The following is a 14,967-nucleotide window of genomic DNA, read 5'->3' as shown; positions in this document are numbered from 1 at the left end:
AACCATTAGTACAGAGACTCCTCGTGAGTTATGAAATGTTAGGTGTATTCATTAGGACATAGAACTTTGCACATTTTGCACATACAAAAATGTTTGAATTATCTTCTATATATACAATGGAGAATGTAGTATTTGCTTTATTTCATTTCTTGACAATTTGAATTTTGTTATTGCACTTAAAACGAAACTCCAGCCCTAGCATTAAATCCAGCGAGAAAAAAAGAATCACTCAATAGTGATGATTTTGTATTGGATTGGGCTTCCGGTTCAAGTTATCGATGAAAGGGAAAGTCTATCTAGGAGGAAAATGTTTGAGTGTTACAAGGTCAATCTTAGACTTACAAAGTCTGTTGAGATCAAATAATCTTAAATAATATTAGTTTCTTCATACTGACACTGATATTTTCTCAGAAAAAACATTTTCTCTCTAGGCTCAACTCAACACGTTAGAGACAGAGGCAAGAGATATTGTAATTTTTTTTTCAGAAAGTGGTATCAGAGAGGATTTATTTTATGGCCAGTGCTTTACATTTTATGACTCTAACGACTGATGCCAGTCTAGTTCAATCTTGGGAATCTGTTTTTAATCAGGGGATAAAAATAGGATACAAGTGTTGTGATTTTATTTGGCTTAAACTCAACTCAGGAAAATAATCATACTCAATCATTGAAATATTAATCTTAGTATATATTCATTTTCATTTAGATTAAATTCTTTTTATATGGACTGAAACAAATTTTCACTATGTCAACTCTTATATGAGTGGGTGGAAAAAAATTGTAATAATTGTAAAGTACTGCCTTACCTTGCAGTTCGACTCCTATCTTTTCCCTTCTGTCCTACTTCCACTTTGGTAATCGAAGATACCAATTTAACCGTTCAGGCCCTTCAGCTTCATTTGATTTTACTGTTACAGTACATCATTCTTTTTTTTTGTCACTGGGGATTGGGAAATTCAACGTAAGCGTTAAGTACCGTCTTACGTTGCTGTGAAGACGTAATCACTATTACCATGGTTTTTTAGTATAAAAGTTGGACTGGAACTATTATAACTTAAGCATAAACAGACATTGCTTTGTAGGAACCATGCAGTTATACATAATGTCACATAGGCTACATTTTGTACAGTTTCGAAAATTAAATGTAGCCCATTCTATGTTTTACGATGTAGTGTGGAAAGAAATATCTAGTAAAGTAACGAAGTAATAATTCGAAACCCTCAATAGACTTAAGTTAACCTTAATACCGTGAAATCATAAAATTGTAAATCATCATAGAAGCGCAATATACTCAATAAAAATGTGAAAAGATTCTTTGAATCCATAGAACGCAACCAAGCAGCGTAATAGCATACTCAATTTGATTGAGTCTGTTCATGAGAGGTAATGGAATGTGCAACACTATATGCGAAGGGAATTAATGAAAGCAGATTTCACGGAGCTCCTTACATAATTTCTTTCCCTTTAGACATATTGAAACTAATTGCTTTTTCTACCGAGATACAAATAAACGTGTGTACATTTCAAACAATATTTATGTGTTAACAGATATTTTATACATTCAAAATCGACGATTTCCCGTTCGTTAGATAAATTAATTTACATTTGATCAAGGTGTGTATTGATTATCAATCTACGGTAGATAATTGCACATTTCCTACCATAAAGCACTTTTTTGCGACTGAATGTGTTGCGTAATGGCAATTACTTTTCACGCATGTGTGAGCGTTATGCAAGTTATCTATCCACTTTCCTGCAGTATGAAATTTCACTCTTAGTTAAAAATCTATAAAGATGATCATTTCGAAGGGTAGAGAGCAAACAAGTAAATAAATGGTAGACTTAGTTTGAGGTCATCTGTTATTGTTTGTTAAACTCTGTCATACTCTGTGGAGAGATAGATGTTACAGAATAGGGCATATTGTCCCCACCCACTCTCCGTCGCTGACGCGGAATAATATGTATGTATACAAATAATTGAATTGACTGTCAATATAATAGTATGGTATACTGTTGTATTGTTTAAGATTAATACTTATACAGTTGTTGTGTAATTGCAATTATTTTTCATGCCTTTTTGTGTGAGTGTTATCACATCCTTTTGTTGACAAATATTATCAAACATTCTCTCTTAGACTAAAATCCATTCTATTGCTTCGGCTTAATAAGAAATAGATTTATTGAAATATCACGTCGCATCGTTTGGGAAAATTAGTCTTACTCAGTTATCAGTATAACTATAGTGATACGCCTTCTTCAAGTTCTTGTGCATTCTGGGGAAACTATTTTAATTCAATTATCAAAATAAATTAATGCAGTGATTGTACATTTTGAGGAAACTAAACTAATTCAATTATAAAAATAATTGTAATACTATATCTCTTGGTACATTTTGGGGAAACTGATTTATTTCATTTATCAGAGATTATCACAATTATATAATCGCATTTTAGTTGTTCTTTTCAAACGGACCTCTGCAATGGTACAGTGTATAAGCCATAATCGTGACATTTTGACTGAGTGACATTCATTTATTATGCAATGCCGGCAGTTATACATACGGTTTCAGTTGCGTTTGTCACACTTCAGTAAATTTACCATGCACACATAATATTGTACTTTGTTAAGCAAATCTGTTGAAATCCGATCCTAGCAATAAAACAGAATCTGGAACGATGAAAATTGAAAGTCATCACCAAAACTCAAAGTCTTGTCTCAGGAATAAATAAATATGTATTTAGATTTGCCTTTCATTCGAATTGGACTGGTTTGTTAATTGCGTTAAATACTCCAAGAAACTATAAACTTTCATTTGTTATTTTATGCTGCATTGAGGTAATGAGCATTGAGTTTTTCCGTAATATAAATATCACGATAATAATTTCGGAGAACAGCTCCATACTTGGTTGGCATATATCGGTAGTGTCACTTTTAAAATTAAATGTGGGATTGATTTAATACCCGTATGTATTGGCGCTACTTTCGTGAATATCAACAGTAGACCTAGCGCTTCTTGCATCGTAAACTATTTTTATTAGTACTAATTATCTTGTAAAAATGATAAAGCAGTGCCCATTTATCACATTTGTTATATTCTGATATGAATTCTTAGTATCTAAAGACACTAGATTTTCTAATTTGTCACATATTTCTGCGATCACATCAATTTACGACTCAAAGAACGTAAAAGATATTGCAATGTTAGAAACAGTGCAATGCACAACTTTTGAAATTCTTGTGCTACTTCTCAGAGATTTAAAATTCATAGTATTCAATTACAAGGGATACACTTCTCGTACAATTTCGAGTATGATCAGACACTGTTAGAACTGTGTCGTACATATCTTACTCGCAGTCTCTCTGGTAGTAAGAAATATTAAACGTTTGTACGTCATCATGATACCATCGGTCTGGGAAGTCTAAAACTGTTATGTTTCCTAAGTAACACTTTCTTGTGGTCCGTCCATATTCTATAGACACACACGTATACCCCGTGCGTGTATTGCAAAGCTCGAAACACTCTTGTAACGTCTTATCTTCGATTGTTTCCATGTTTTTACCACTGATATAGTGGTCTATTATCTCCCAATATTCGCTTCCATAGCTCGTGCACACTGAAAAATAAATACATAAAAAGTTGAAGCCATAACAGGACTAATAACAAGCCAATGACGTAGATGACATTTCTGGAAAACAGTTACAACAGACGTACACGCTTAAATTATAAATGCTTGCGTGAAACCGGTAGCGGCTCCCATACCCAACTTTTGTGATTTTATTTTCTTCACAAGTGTTCTTTGACTTCCAAGTAAAAGGGTGTTACAGAATAAAAAGTTTTGGCGGGGTGGACTGTCCCTAATGATTCATCTTAGCGATCAGCTGTAACATATCAACACAAATCACTAACTTTGCACTGTCAATATAAAATTAAAAACCCATGTAGTGGTACAAACCTATTGCTGATAAGATACTAAATTGACATTTATGATGAGATTAATAAACAATTCCCAATGATTCATAGTTTAGACCCATCTAACTGAATATTTGCAATATATGATATAAATATAGTGTTCCAGCTGAGTAGCTCTTTAGAGATGTCGCCCGTCTTCAAAGTTTTGGCGCAAATCACAACTCTACCGGGGAAGGGGGTCTGCCGACTTAGATGATTTGAAGCAGTCCAGAACCATATTGTTCTTCCAGTACTCTTCATTCTTCCTCTGCTGTTTGTTGGATTATTTAGTGGTCTGTTTGCTTACCTTTGAGACCAGAGTCATTCGGATTCTACTCTGATCCCTAAACTTCCTTTTTCGAAAAAGTCTGCAGTTCAAAACCTCGACACCACTCTCCATGAAAGTTCGAGCCTCCGCGCTGTCAGTCTTCTTAATAAGGAGATATACTTGGTCAATTTTCTTTCATCGCGCATGCCTGTATTAAGCGACTTGTTGGATATTACTTGACCCTAGATCTTTTACCAATTGATACTATCCAGAATCCAGAGCCCTCATTACTTAAGCTGCATCACTGCTTTGTACAAAATTAATCTGCACTAATGACGTCTTTGGAACATCTCTGGAACTTCTCTGGTCGTTTTGGAGATGCAACTGATTAGGTACAAATATGTCGGCACGTGTAGGAAGTTATAATTTTTATGTTTGTAATCTTTTCCCAAATGTTATGCTTACTGGAACACGATCCCTTCAACGGGATTCGTGTAACGCTGCGCGTGTTACATAAAGTTTCTTTCGGGGAATATTTTAGCTCAAAGCCAGTTTTTTGAATATTTATTATCTATTATTTGTTTGGCTTAAGTCCGCTTAAAATTGAGAAATTAGCAAAATTCAGATTCTGTTTCTTCTTTTATTCAGTTTTCAACAATAATATATGGATGTCCACATAATAACAATAATTTCTATAAACACAATAGAATTAATTAAAACTTTGTAATTATCTAGTCGGATATCTCGACATGAAACACAGAAGTATATGTCCTTATTTCGTAGGTAAAACTCTTCTGTCTACTGTTATCATTGACTTTTAAATTTATGATGTTCAAGACAACAATAAAATCAACCAATAATATTGCAGGAAACCTACATGTCCCCTAGCAACAAACCTCGCATACCGCGATACCTAGTGAGATTTCACGTGATTTCACGTGGCCAGGGACCTTTGTCTGCGTGTCAAAAGATTATTATCTTACTAAACAGATATAAAGATTATGTAATAAAATGCAATTAGTCTATTAACAGACATTTAAAAACAAATTATTTGACCGTTGTTAAACACTAATGTCACTGCATAACATCCGCTTGGAATAAAATACAGAATATGAATAGGACGTCAAAATTATAGACAAAATCCAATTATGTAATCACATCAGTTTTGTTTATTTTAATACCTCAACCCGTTGCAAAATACGAATTATTAATGAAACTACATTTAGTTAAATAAATGGTTTACATTTTATGTTATTTTGACATCCTTTAAACTGGCATCGGAGATATTTATTCCAACATGAACTGCTGCAATTTGTGCCTGTTAATGTGAAATGATTTCAAATCTCATTTCACGGCTCGTTTTGTAGGAGGAATAAAATGAACATATGTGCATGTATGACAAGTTTTCACTGGGGGGTGGGGGGGGGGGGGGGTCATTTCATTTGTTACTTTTTAATGTCAGATAAGATTTGTTCTTTGCCAGAATATGAGTATATGGAGATTTCGCAAAAGTAACCGAAATTTAAGACTCCCAGTCCTTGTTTTTACAACTGTTTTCCAATGTTATATCCAACTGTGGCCTTTTGTTTGTTTTCCTGTTCTTGTTGTGTAATTGCTTTGATTTGTCTATATTTTATATGTAAATCTCAATCATTTGCACGGCTGTATGATTTCGTTTCGGAGAGGTTTCATTCCAGAAACGTAGCTTCTCCTATTGACCATTTGTCATTTTTTAAGAAGATACACAAAGTTGTTGTTACAAATAAAAATTTTCATCATACTATGCAAACTTAGATAAGATAAATCTTTTTGACAAAAGAATGGTTTGCATAGATTCTACATACATATATTTGTATTTCAATATTCTATCACGTTCAGAAATTAACAGATAAACTCAAGAAATTAATGGACACAGCTAAATCAAATAAATCTGAATAGCACAGTTTGGTGCAATACGGGCTATTTACATATATTATATTCAAATAGGAAAAGCAATTAAGTCAATGCCAATGAAGATGAAACTTGAGGTTTTTTATTCTATATTTAATCTTAACATATCGAAATAGTATTATTTTACAAAAGCCAAACATAGAAGGGATAAAATGTACCAGGTACTCAGTTCGGTAACTCCTACTTCGTCTTCGGTATTAATGTGCGTACATGAAACTTAATGTCATTACAACACACATATTATACGCTGCTGGGGATAAGGAAACTAGATTTGGTCAATGATTTTCCTAATGATTAACCATATCAAACATTGTTACAAAATCCGTACTGCGCAAAAAATCTCACAATTAAAGTCATTCAGCTTTTCCTATTGAAAAAATAGAGCGCCCTTTCTTCGGTCCAATTTTCAATTTCTAAGCTTTCCCTATTGAAAAATAGAGCGCCCATTCTTCGGTCCAATTTGTTATTTTGTATAAATTATCACACGTATTAACCTTTAGCATGCTGGTTGCATGTAGCTTTGCCTTTGCGACCAGTGTAGTCCAAGATCAACCTGCACACGTGTGCACGCTAATCATGGTCTGAACTGTTCGCTATTCAGTCAGTAAATTTTCAGTGAACATCCCTTTGAATAGCAAGTGATACTACCCGAATTGAATGATGGACCAGTCCATTTTAGAAATTTAGCAGGGTAAACTTTAAAGGGTTTAATACTAGAAATACTCATTTCCCATCCCCCTCCCCCCTCGGAAAAAAATAATAAAAAATAGATAAATAGATCTAATACTGAAAAATCAACGACTTAACATTTCACTAACAGATTCAATGTAATTTATTGGTCTAAATAGAAATACATTGTAGTTACTTTTCTACACCGTAAGTGTTGTCCAAATTTGATGACAAAAACAACCCCTAGTAATTCTTCCATCAACAATTTGGAAATATCTTTTCAGTCATCAGTGTAAGGTACGTTTATGCAATCACAGCGCGGTGATGCGATTTGTATAGAATTGATAAAACATTAAACCCATGTTTACGCAAAAAATAAGCTGTACACCGAAGACCAAAGGACGCCAGTCAAAATACAGCAATTACGAGTTACCAGATTAATATCCGGCGTTACTGCCGCGATTCGAAATAGTTACATAATCAAAGTTATTCTTATTTTCTTTATCTCATTCAGTTCTTTGCATGAGAGAAATTTTGACGGATGCAAAAATTGATTGGTGCTATTCATTAATTGTTTTAGTTAAAAAGTTTAATCATACCCAATTAAGCGTGTTTAAAAGGAAAAACTAAAGGGTACGTGGTGAAACGCTGTGCAAATGGACGAGGGATGCTGCCATGCACAGCATGTGATCAGCAATATTTGATTAAAAATTTCTTGAAAAGCAGCGTGGACTTTCTGTCGTTATAAAGCGTTTAATAATTAAGTATTCATTGAAAATGCCAGTGACGTCTGGATAATGACGCTTTGAATTACTGTAACATCGTACTTTGTTTCGGTCAACTGTAAACTAATCTAAAACATAATTGATGCAATGATATTTTGAAAGCGTTGAACGAAAGCAAAAATTCTGTTTGACTAAGAACGCTCATGAGAGGTTATGGATTATGCAACATCCACCCATGTTACACTACACCCTAAACAATAGCTTCAGTTAAACTCTAAACATATCTCTTTTAACAAAAAGACAAAAAAAGTATATAACAATCAATTTCAGATCACAGTCAACATTAGTTACGTACCTTTGCACTCATGGGTTCTCGGAGAAAAGCTGTAGCCCGGTTTACACTGACAAATCTCTGTCCGACATTCGGAATGTACTGTCAAACAGTCGTCATTTACCCCACAAGAATCACCTATGTATTGTTCACCTGTAAATTTAAAATGTTTATTTTAGAAGCTAATACTTAATTTCAATTCCATCAAGCTCATTACGAGATTAATCTTGGTTTTCTTATATCTATAATATTAATCCTTACGCCATCCCTTCAAAGTAACGGTATTATCCCTGCACGGTAACACAATTTTGAAGTCTATCCATGATCTAAATACTGCAAAATTCTCCCCTTGGTATGCTTTTGAAAAACTGAAAAATTGCAGAACCAAGGAAACTTCTAGTAGCAGCAAGGGTAATGGGAAAAGTTATAGGGCCTTAGGTCAGGAGATTTAGGTGGGTAAGTACATACTTTAGGTAACTATCTAGATCGAATATTTTGACAGCTGTAATACACTCACTTATCATTAATCTCTTTGCAAGACATTTTGTACAACGGGACCATTAAAACTGAAGAAAACGGCACACAAAACCTTCTGGACCGTTCTGTCCTTTGACAATGACCGGCCTTGCCTGACTTTTGCTCAGTCATTGTTTGTTAACAATTGGGGAACCATCTAGCAAACATCTTCTTTAATTTCAAACGGTCCCTTCTTAAATGCCTATTGTGTACATTTATAGTATATGTATAATCTCCTACCATACCCCTAAAGGCAGCAATGTTTTATTTGTCGTTGCAACCTCGGGTATATAGACATGGACGATACTGTCTTGAAGGTTATTTTGACACTCGTAAATTTTTAGCCCAACGAAACAGGTCTACGATAGACATGACACAGTTAAGAAAATATCTCTTTTGGAGACACATTCAAAGTAAACTAAGCTTTCATGAAAGCTCTGAGTTTTATTTTGTATAGCATCGAAATGCAGCCACTGTATATGAATGTACATAGTTAACCAATGGATAATTTTGTCAACTGTAACTGGATTAAAACGATATTTTACATGTATATTGAGAGAACATCCATGATTAATTAGATTCACATGAAACTCCCATGCTGTCACATGGTAATGCAGAGCGGAGAAACCATAACTCTACTTCGTTTCAGTGTATCTTCTTTCTTGTTCGTATCTTTTTGAATACTCTAATACAGTTAAATGAAATATTTTGCAAAGCTTGTCATAATGATAAGTGGCAGTAGGATCGAATCCCTTTTTGAACTCTCTTGATAATCGCTCTGTGAATACTGTAGGATATTAAAGAACCATGACATAATGATAATGACTACAATGACAAGAAAACCGTCACTCTGTTTTGAATGATAGCCGAATGATCGTGTGTACTCTTTCTTTTTCTTTTTTTTGTCCAGACAATAACCCCACGCTTTTAAGAAATGAAATGAAATGTGTTGGAGTTGAGCGTCAGGTTCATTCAACGCAAAGCTCAACGTCGTATTGACAATGCATTGCTGAAAAAAAATGTAAGCATTTGCGACAGTTACATTATGTTAACTGTATGACCACCTCAAATGTTCTTCAGTAGATATGGCAAGGACTGGTGTCAATATAAAAACTGGCAATAGCGCTCTAGCCAATGATGACATTTTATTCTTGGGTAAAAAAATATTAATGTAGGTTAGTCACAGTATTTTGACCAATGTCATAGTTATATATTTTACTTCTATTTTACGGAGTAAATATCATTACTATCGAGGTATAACCATGACATTGGTCAAAATACTGTGACTAACCTACATTAATTTTTTTTTACCCGAGAATGAAATGTCATCATTGGCTAGAGAGCTATTATCAATTTTATATTGACACCAGTGACGCTGTACGTAAACAGATTTTGTATTGTCTTGGCAAGGAAAATGCAAGACATAATATTGTCAGGTAAAGTATACAGGTAGGAAAGAAAGAAACGATAAAAGTTTTGCCGGATACAAAAAAAAGACTTCTTAATACGCTATAAAGCAATGTAATGTATATGAAAATCATTATTGCCCCATGTGATTCTGGGACGATCTGTATATGAAAAGAATTGGAACCACTGCCTTACCCTTGCATGATCGTACGAGGCGACTAATAGGGTCTTAACACTTGGTTTTGCAGTAACTCTGTAATCCCAGCAGGTTTGCAAATTTTGATTCCATACCTCATGTTTTTATTTCGATGTAAATGAGATGTGGAACCAAAAATTTTAGTCCTGTTTGGCGCCATATAACCTAGACTGTGTTGGTGCGCCGTAAAACCCAAACAAATAAATAAATTGAGGTAAACAAGGGAAAGAAAAATAATACTTGCAGAACTATAAAATCAGGGCAGAAAAATAATCTTGACAAGTTGTTTGATCCATCATATCAATGACAGGATTTTTCTCGTGTTGTTACTATATTTTGCAAGATCCAATTCTCATTAAGGACACTTTTAAGACATTTTAAAAATATTTTTACGACCAAATATAGACTTTGTCTGTTCAAAAGTCTTGGCTTTTGAGATATTAAAACAAAATTTCTTTTTTTTTTATTTCACATTTTACTATGGTGTCCCGTTAGAGCCATCGCCGTATACTGTGAGCTCGCAACAACGAAACAACGATACTGCGATGGTGAAAATTAAGTCAAAATAACGAACCTATGAAAGTCGAAACCGCAATGATAAAAACACGAAACTACGATGACGAAAAGTCGGAACAATGAAATTACGTTGGTGAAATGTAGATACTAAATACTTCATCTTTTCGTAATCGTGGTTTCTTTGTTTCGACTTTTCAACATCGTGGTTCTGTTGTTTTAAATTTTCAAGATTTATCATGTCAGTTTTATGAAAAGCATCAGTATATAATTTCAAAACGTAGCTGACATTTGCAGTAGATCCTCGCAGTCAATTTAAAAGTAATGAAGATATTTTTGAAAATTTAAAAATATTCCTGTCATCATTTTACTGCTTTAGACTTCTTTAGAATGAAGTTAGATATAGAATTGTTTAATATCTTATTGAATATTCACAATTTAAACATGTTTACGGAAACGGGAGATCAAATGCCTAATAAAGAAGTGTATTGATATACCATCAACGTAAATAGATATTAACTGATTAAAAGAAGCACTATGTTATTTTAATTTTTGGAAATTTAAAAAGAACATCCAAGTAGTATACGGAGTGTGTTAGACATGCACATTTTGTCAAATACGTCGCTTTTCACGTTATTTTAGGAAGTAGTTTAAAAAAAGAAAATCTGCGTTTTTTTTTGTAAATATAAAGAAGTAAATGTTATCCGTTTAAAAAAACTAAATATGCCACAGCAGAAAAAATATTCCAGTCGTAGAAAAAATATCAGTAATCATTTTTTAATAGTTATTATTTAAGAAAATGTTCCAAAATATGTAGGTCATATACAAATTTAGCGAACCTTGTTATTCGGCATATGTTTAGGCAATTATATTGTGAATGACAAAAAAAAAAAAAAAAAAAAAAATAAAAACCATCATATATATGTCTACACTCTTTACGACCTCATCCAATTTTTAAAAGTCACAAAAATACATGAATGACTTGAATTATTTAACTAAACCTTTATTCAAACACGATGCGATTTATTATCCTGTAAAAAAGAAGACTAAAAGTGAGCGTTAGTATGCAACACAATCACTGTTATTGCATCATATACGTATATGTATGTAAACCTATTCTATCACGGCCCGATTCCTTTTCCTATAAATTCTAACATGTCCCGATTCATTTTCCTAATAAACCTAATAAACAAAGAAGACCGAAAAGTGTGTGTTTTTATACAATTCATTTTTCATACGTCACAATTATTACATCTACATCATGTAGCGTTTAACGACAAAGCGGTTCGCTTGAAAAGAAACCATCGGGAAACAGGCTAATATATAATGGATGTCGTCAAGGATGCACATAGATTGTATTTTGAAATCCTTCGTAACGTGTTTGAATCGAAATGATATATCTCATTTAGTGATTTGGTCTTGAATAAAATAATCGTTTGCCATTGGTTATGCCAAAATCTAATACCATGATGTATGGCAATCGCAGCTTTTCGTGCACTGCTCCAAAGCTTTGGAACTCTCTTCCTGTCAAAATCAGGGAAGCTGACACGCTAGCTGCTTTCAAAAGCCTGCTCAAAACCCACTTTTTTGTACAATATTTTGTTAACTGACCGATACATTTATTTTTTTTTATCTTGTTTTTTTTTAAATTATACTTGTTTTCATTCATGATTTTTGTTAATGTGGAATGCATTATCTTTGTATACGTATTTGTTTGTATTTTTGCAATTTATTCTGTAAAGCACTTTTGAACGTGTACAAGTGCATGAAAAGAGTGCTATATAAATGTGGTATAATAATAATAATAATAATTTAGATGCGTCCTCGTGATATAATTCCTTCGCATCTGAACTCCAAACAATGATTTTTTAACGACAATTCTCAAAATAATATTTAAACAATTATTTTTTCTGACGCCACAATTATTACATCAAAGCGATAAACAGCAAAGCGGCGCTCTGGAAAAAAAGAAAAGAGGCAAATACATGTATTTGATGGATGTCGTCAATACATTTAAAATCCTTGGTGACTTATTCAAAAGAAATGATATATCTCATTTAGTGATTTGCTCTCGAATAAAATCATTGTTTGTCGTTAAGATGCGTATTACATAATGTAATCTATTCATGATATCACGAGGGCGCATCTGAACTCCAAACAATGATTTTATTCAACGACAAATCACAAAATGTGATACGATTTCTTAAACAACAACAACAAAAATTGATGTTGTCAAAGCTGTAGATAGTTATAAAATGTTAGAATCGAAATAAATATTTTATGCTTTTTATTTTCTCTCAATGACTAAAATCGCTGTTTGTCCTTCAGATTTGTATCATTATAATCGTTTTAGCGCAGTCCGTATTCTATGGATTATTTCGTATTAAAACCCTAATCAATGATTTTTTTAGCAAATAACGCCATTGTTTTGTTTTCGTTTTCTCTATTTATTCATAAAAGTCAATTACTTTATGTAATGGGCAATTCTTTCTTTAATAGATATTTCTTTCAAACTATTTCAAAAGTACATAAACATTTTACTGAAATGAGACTAATCTTTTCATTATATTGTGATAGGTTACAGAAGTGGCACAAACATAACATTGTGCTTCAACACAAAGCTATCTTTAGATTTTAAACTTTGATTCCATTATATATTTTGTCCATATATTTATTCAAAACATAGCTCTACCATGCATTTCTTCAATACCATTGTTATTCCATTTGGTTTATGTCCATTCTAATAGTGTACACTCTGTTTCGACCAGTTTAATTTAGATAAAATCAACTTACCATGCGGAAGAACATAGTACCGGTAGTTTTCTACATCTGAGGTCGTTAACGGTTCGCCAAAAGTTATCGAATGACCTTGACAATGTCCAGTAATTTTGTTGTAAAATATGCTTGCGCATTTCTCATCCCGTGCGCATTCCCCAACACATACTGGTGTTCCACTTTTGTGAAGTTGCCATAACATTCTGACATCCTGAGGTTTATTTTCCAGGTTGGTGCGTCTTTTCACTTTTCCAAACGTGATCTCGGAAGATATTTGAAAGATACACACAAAGATTGTTGTCAGCACTACAGTAACTGAAAACATACACGAGGAGCTGTGGCGATCCATGTGGTGTCCGAACCTTTCAAATCATAAATATTTAACTTACTGTATCATGAACATATCTCAGCTCATCAAAATTTGGACCTTAAAAACAAATTTGTATTGGCCAGAATTTGTTTCGCGTGGATAAGTATAAAATGCGCAAATTTGTTTCAAGAATGAATAGAGAACAATAATGTTGTGAATCGTCAATCTAAAATTCCATTTTAAACCATGAAATAAATCACATTCAATGAATTGCAAATACAGCTTGCTTTAAGTGAATAAGTTCGTTCAAAATGTGCCCTTTAAGGTACGTAAAAGAATCGCAAATGAAATTAAACGAGTTTAAATAAAAAATGACAAACTCAGTATTTAATATTGTGATATTCTGTCTAAGAATATAAAACTATTAACCATTTCGTGAATTACATTTTGTAATTTTCACTTTTCAAAAAAAAAAAAGATGATATTATTCCAATTTGATTAAAAAATTTGACATTTCAATACCAGGATAATCCCTAAAAACAGCTAGCAAAAATAATTCACATCCGAAGCATCTACTGGTAAAAAGCCCTATATAAACTACCGGTCTCATATATCCATGTTTTCATGTTATTTTAAGACTCCAATCTATAAATTAAAGTAATTTGGTTAAGAAAAATCCGTTTTAATATCAATTAACTTAATTTTCTTTCCTTTAGATTGTGGCGGCTGACAACTCGTCGATACAAAATTGCTTGACTGACACTTAAACACCATAACTCGGAACAATCAGGATGTATTTCCCATTAAACACCGAGGTATAATTACAGAATCAATTGTTGGTTACAGTGAACATATCCTCTCTAGCAAGTTCTGACAAAATATCACAATCAGGGTGACTTAATCAAAGACTCACTGCGCCATTAATGAGGACAATTATTTCAGCCACTCCGAATGTATTTAATTTATTCGGGTATTTCATCGCAGTCGGTTCGTTTCTACGCATGTTTTATTCTTCCAGAGTGTTACATAATGCAAAAATAAGTGTTGTTTCGACAAAAACAAAAACAATTATGTAATAGGAAGAGCTCAGACTCCCAAAAGAAACCCTCTACTACAATACTGTATATGTATGGATGTGTATATGTTACACAAGAAGAATATAAAAAGAAAGGAAACCAGTGGGGCACCGCGTGGCAAAGCAATATTTAAACTGGTTAATGGTACACCAAACCTCACTGTCAACCTCTTCTATGTTAAAAAGTTACAGGGATAGTGTCAATAAACGTAATCCCCGCCAGGTGGATAGGTAAAACTCAGATATTATTATGTTAACATATATAATCAATTTCAATAAACGT

General features: G+C 33.2%; 1 protein-coding gene across 2 annotated transcripts; it reads right to left on the bottom strand.

The window, feature by feature from the left end:
* Positions 1 to 3,008: 3,008 nt before the first annotated feature.
* Positions 3,009 to 14,610, bottom strand: LOC123549522 (uncharacterized). Of its 2 annotated transcripts, none has more exons than XM_045337677.2 (4): positions 14,211 to 14,610; positions 13,318 to 13,661; positions 7,917 to 8,045; positions 3,009 to 3,614 (listed from the first exon to the last, which is right to left on the bottom strand). In XM_045337677.2, exons 2-4 carry the CDS (start codon positions 13,646 to 13,648, stop codon positions 3,346 to 3,348), a joined length of 729 nt encoding a protein of 242 aa, XP_045193612.2. In that variant the 5' UTR covers positions 13,649 to 13,661; positions 14,211 to 14,610; the 3' UTR covers positions 3,009 to 3,345. The 2 variants fall into 2 exon arrangements, with proteins under 2 accessions (XP_045193612.2, XP_045193611.2); XM_045337676.2 differs by having other exon boundaries at positions 14,132 to 14,609.
* Between the last annotated feature and the right edge of the window lie 357 nt (positions 14,611 to 14,967).

This window comes from Mercenaria mercenaria, chromosome 6, assembly GCF_021730395.1.
Source record: "Mercenaria mercenaria strain notata chromosome 6, MADL_Memer_1, whole genome shotgun sequence".
Classification (NCBI taxonomy): Eukaryota; Metazoa; Mollusca; class Bivalvia; order Venerida; family Veneridae; genus Mercenaria; species Mercenaria mercenaria.
Note: the sequence above shows the minus strand (reverse complement) of the source record. Positions and strands in the feature narration are given on the sequence as shown.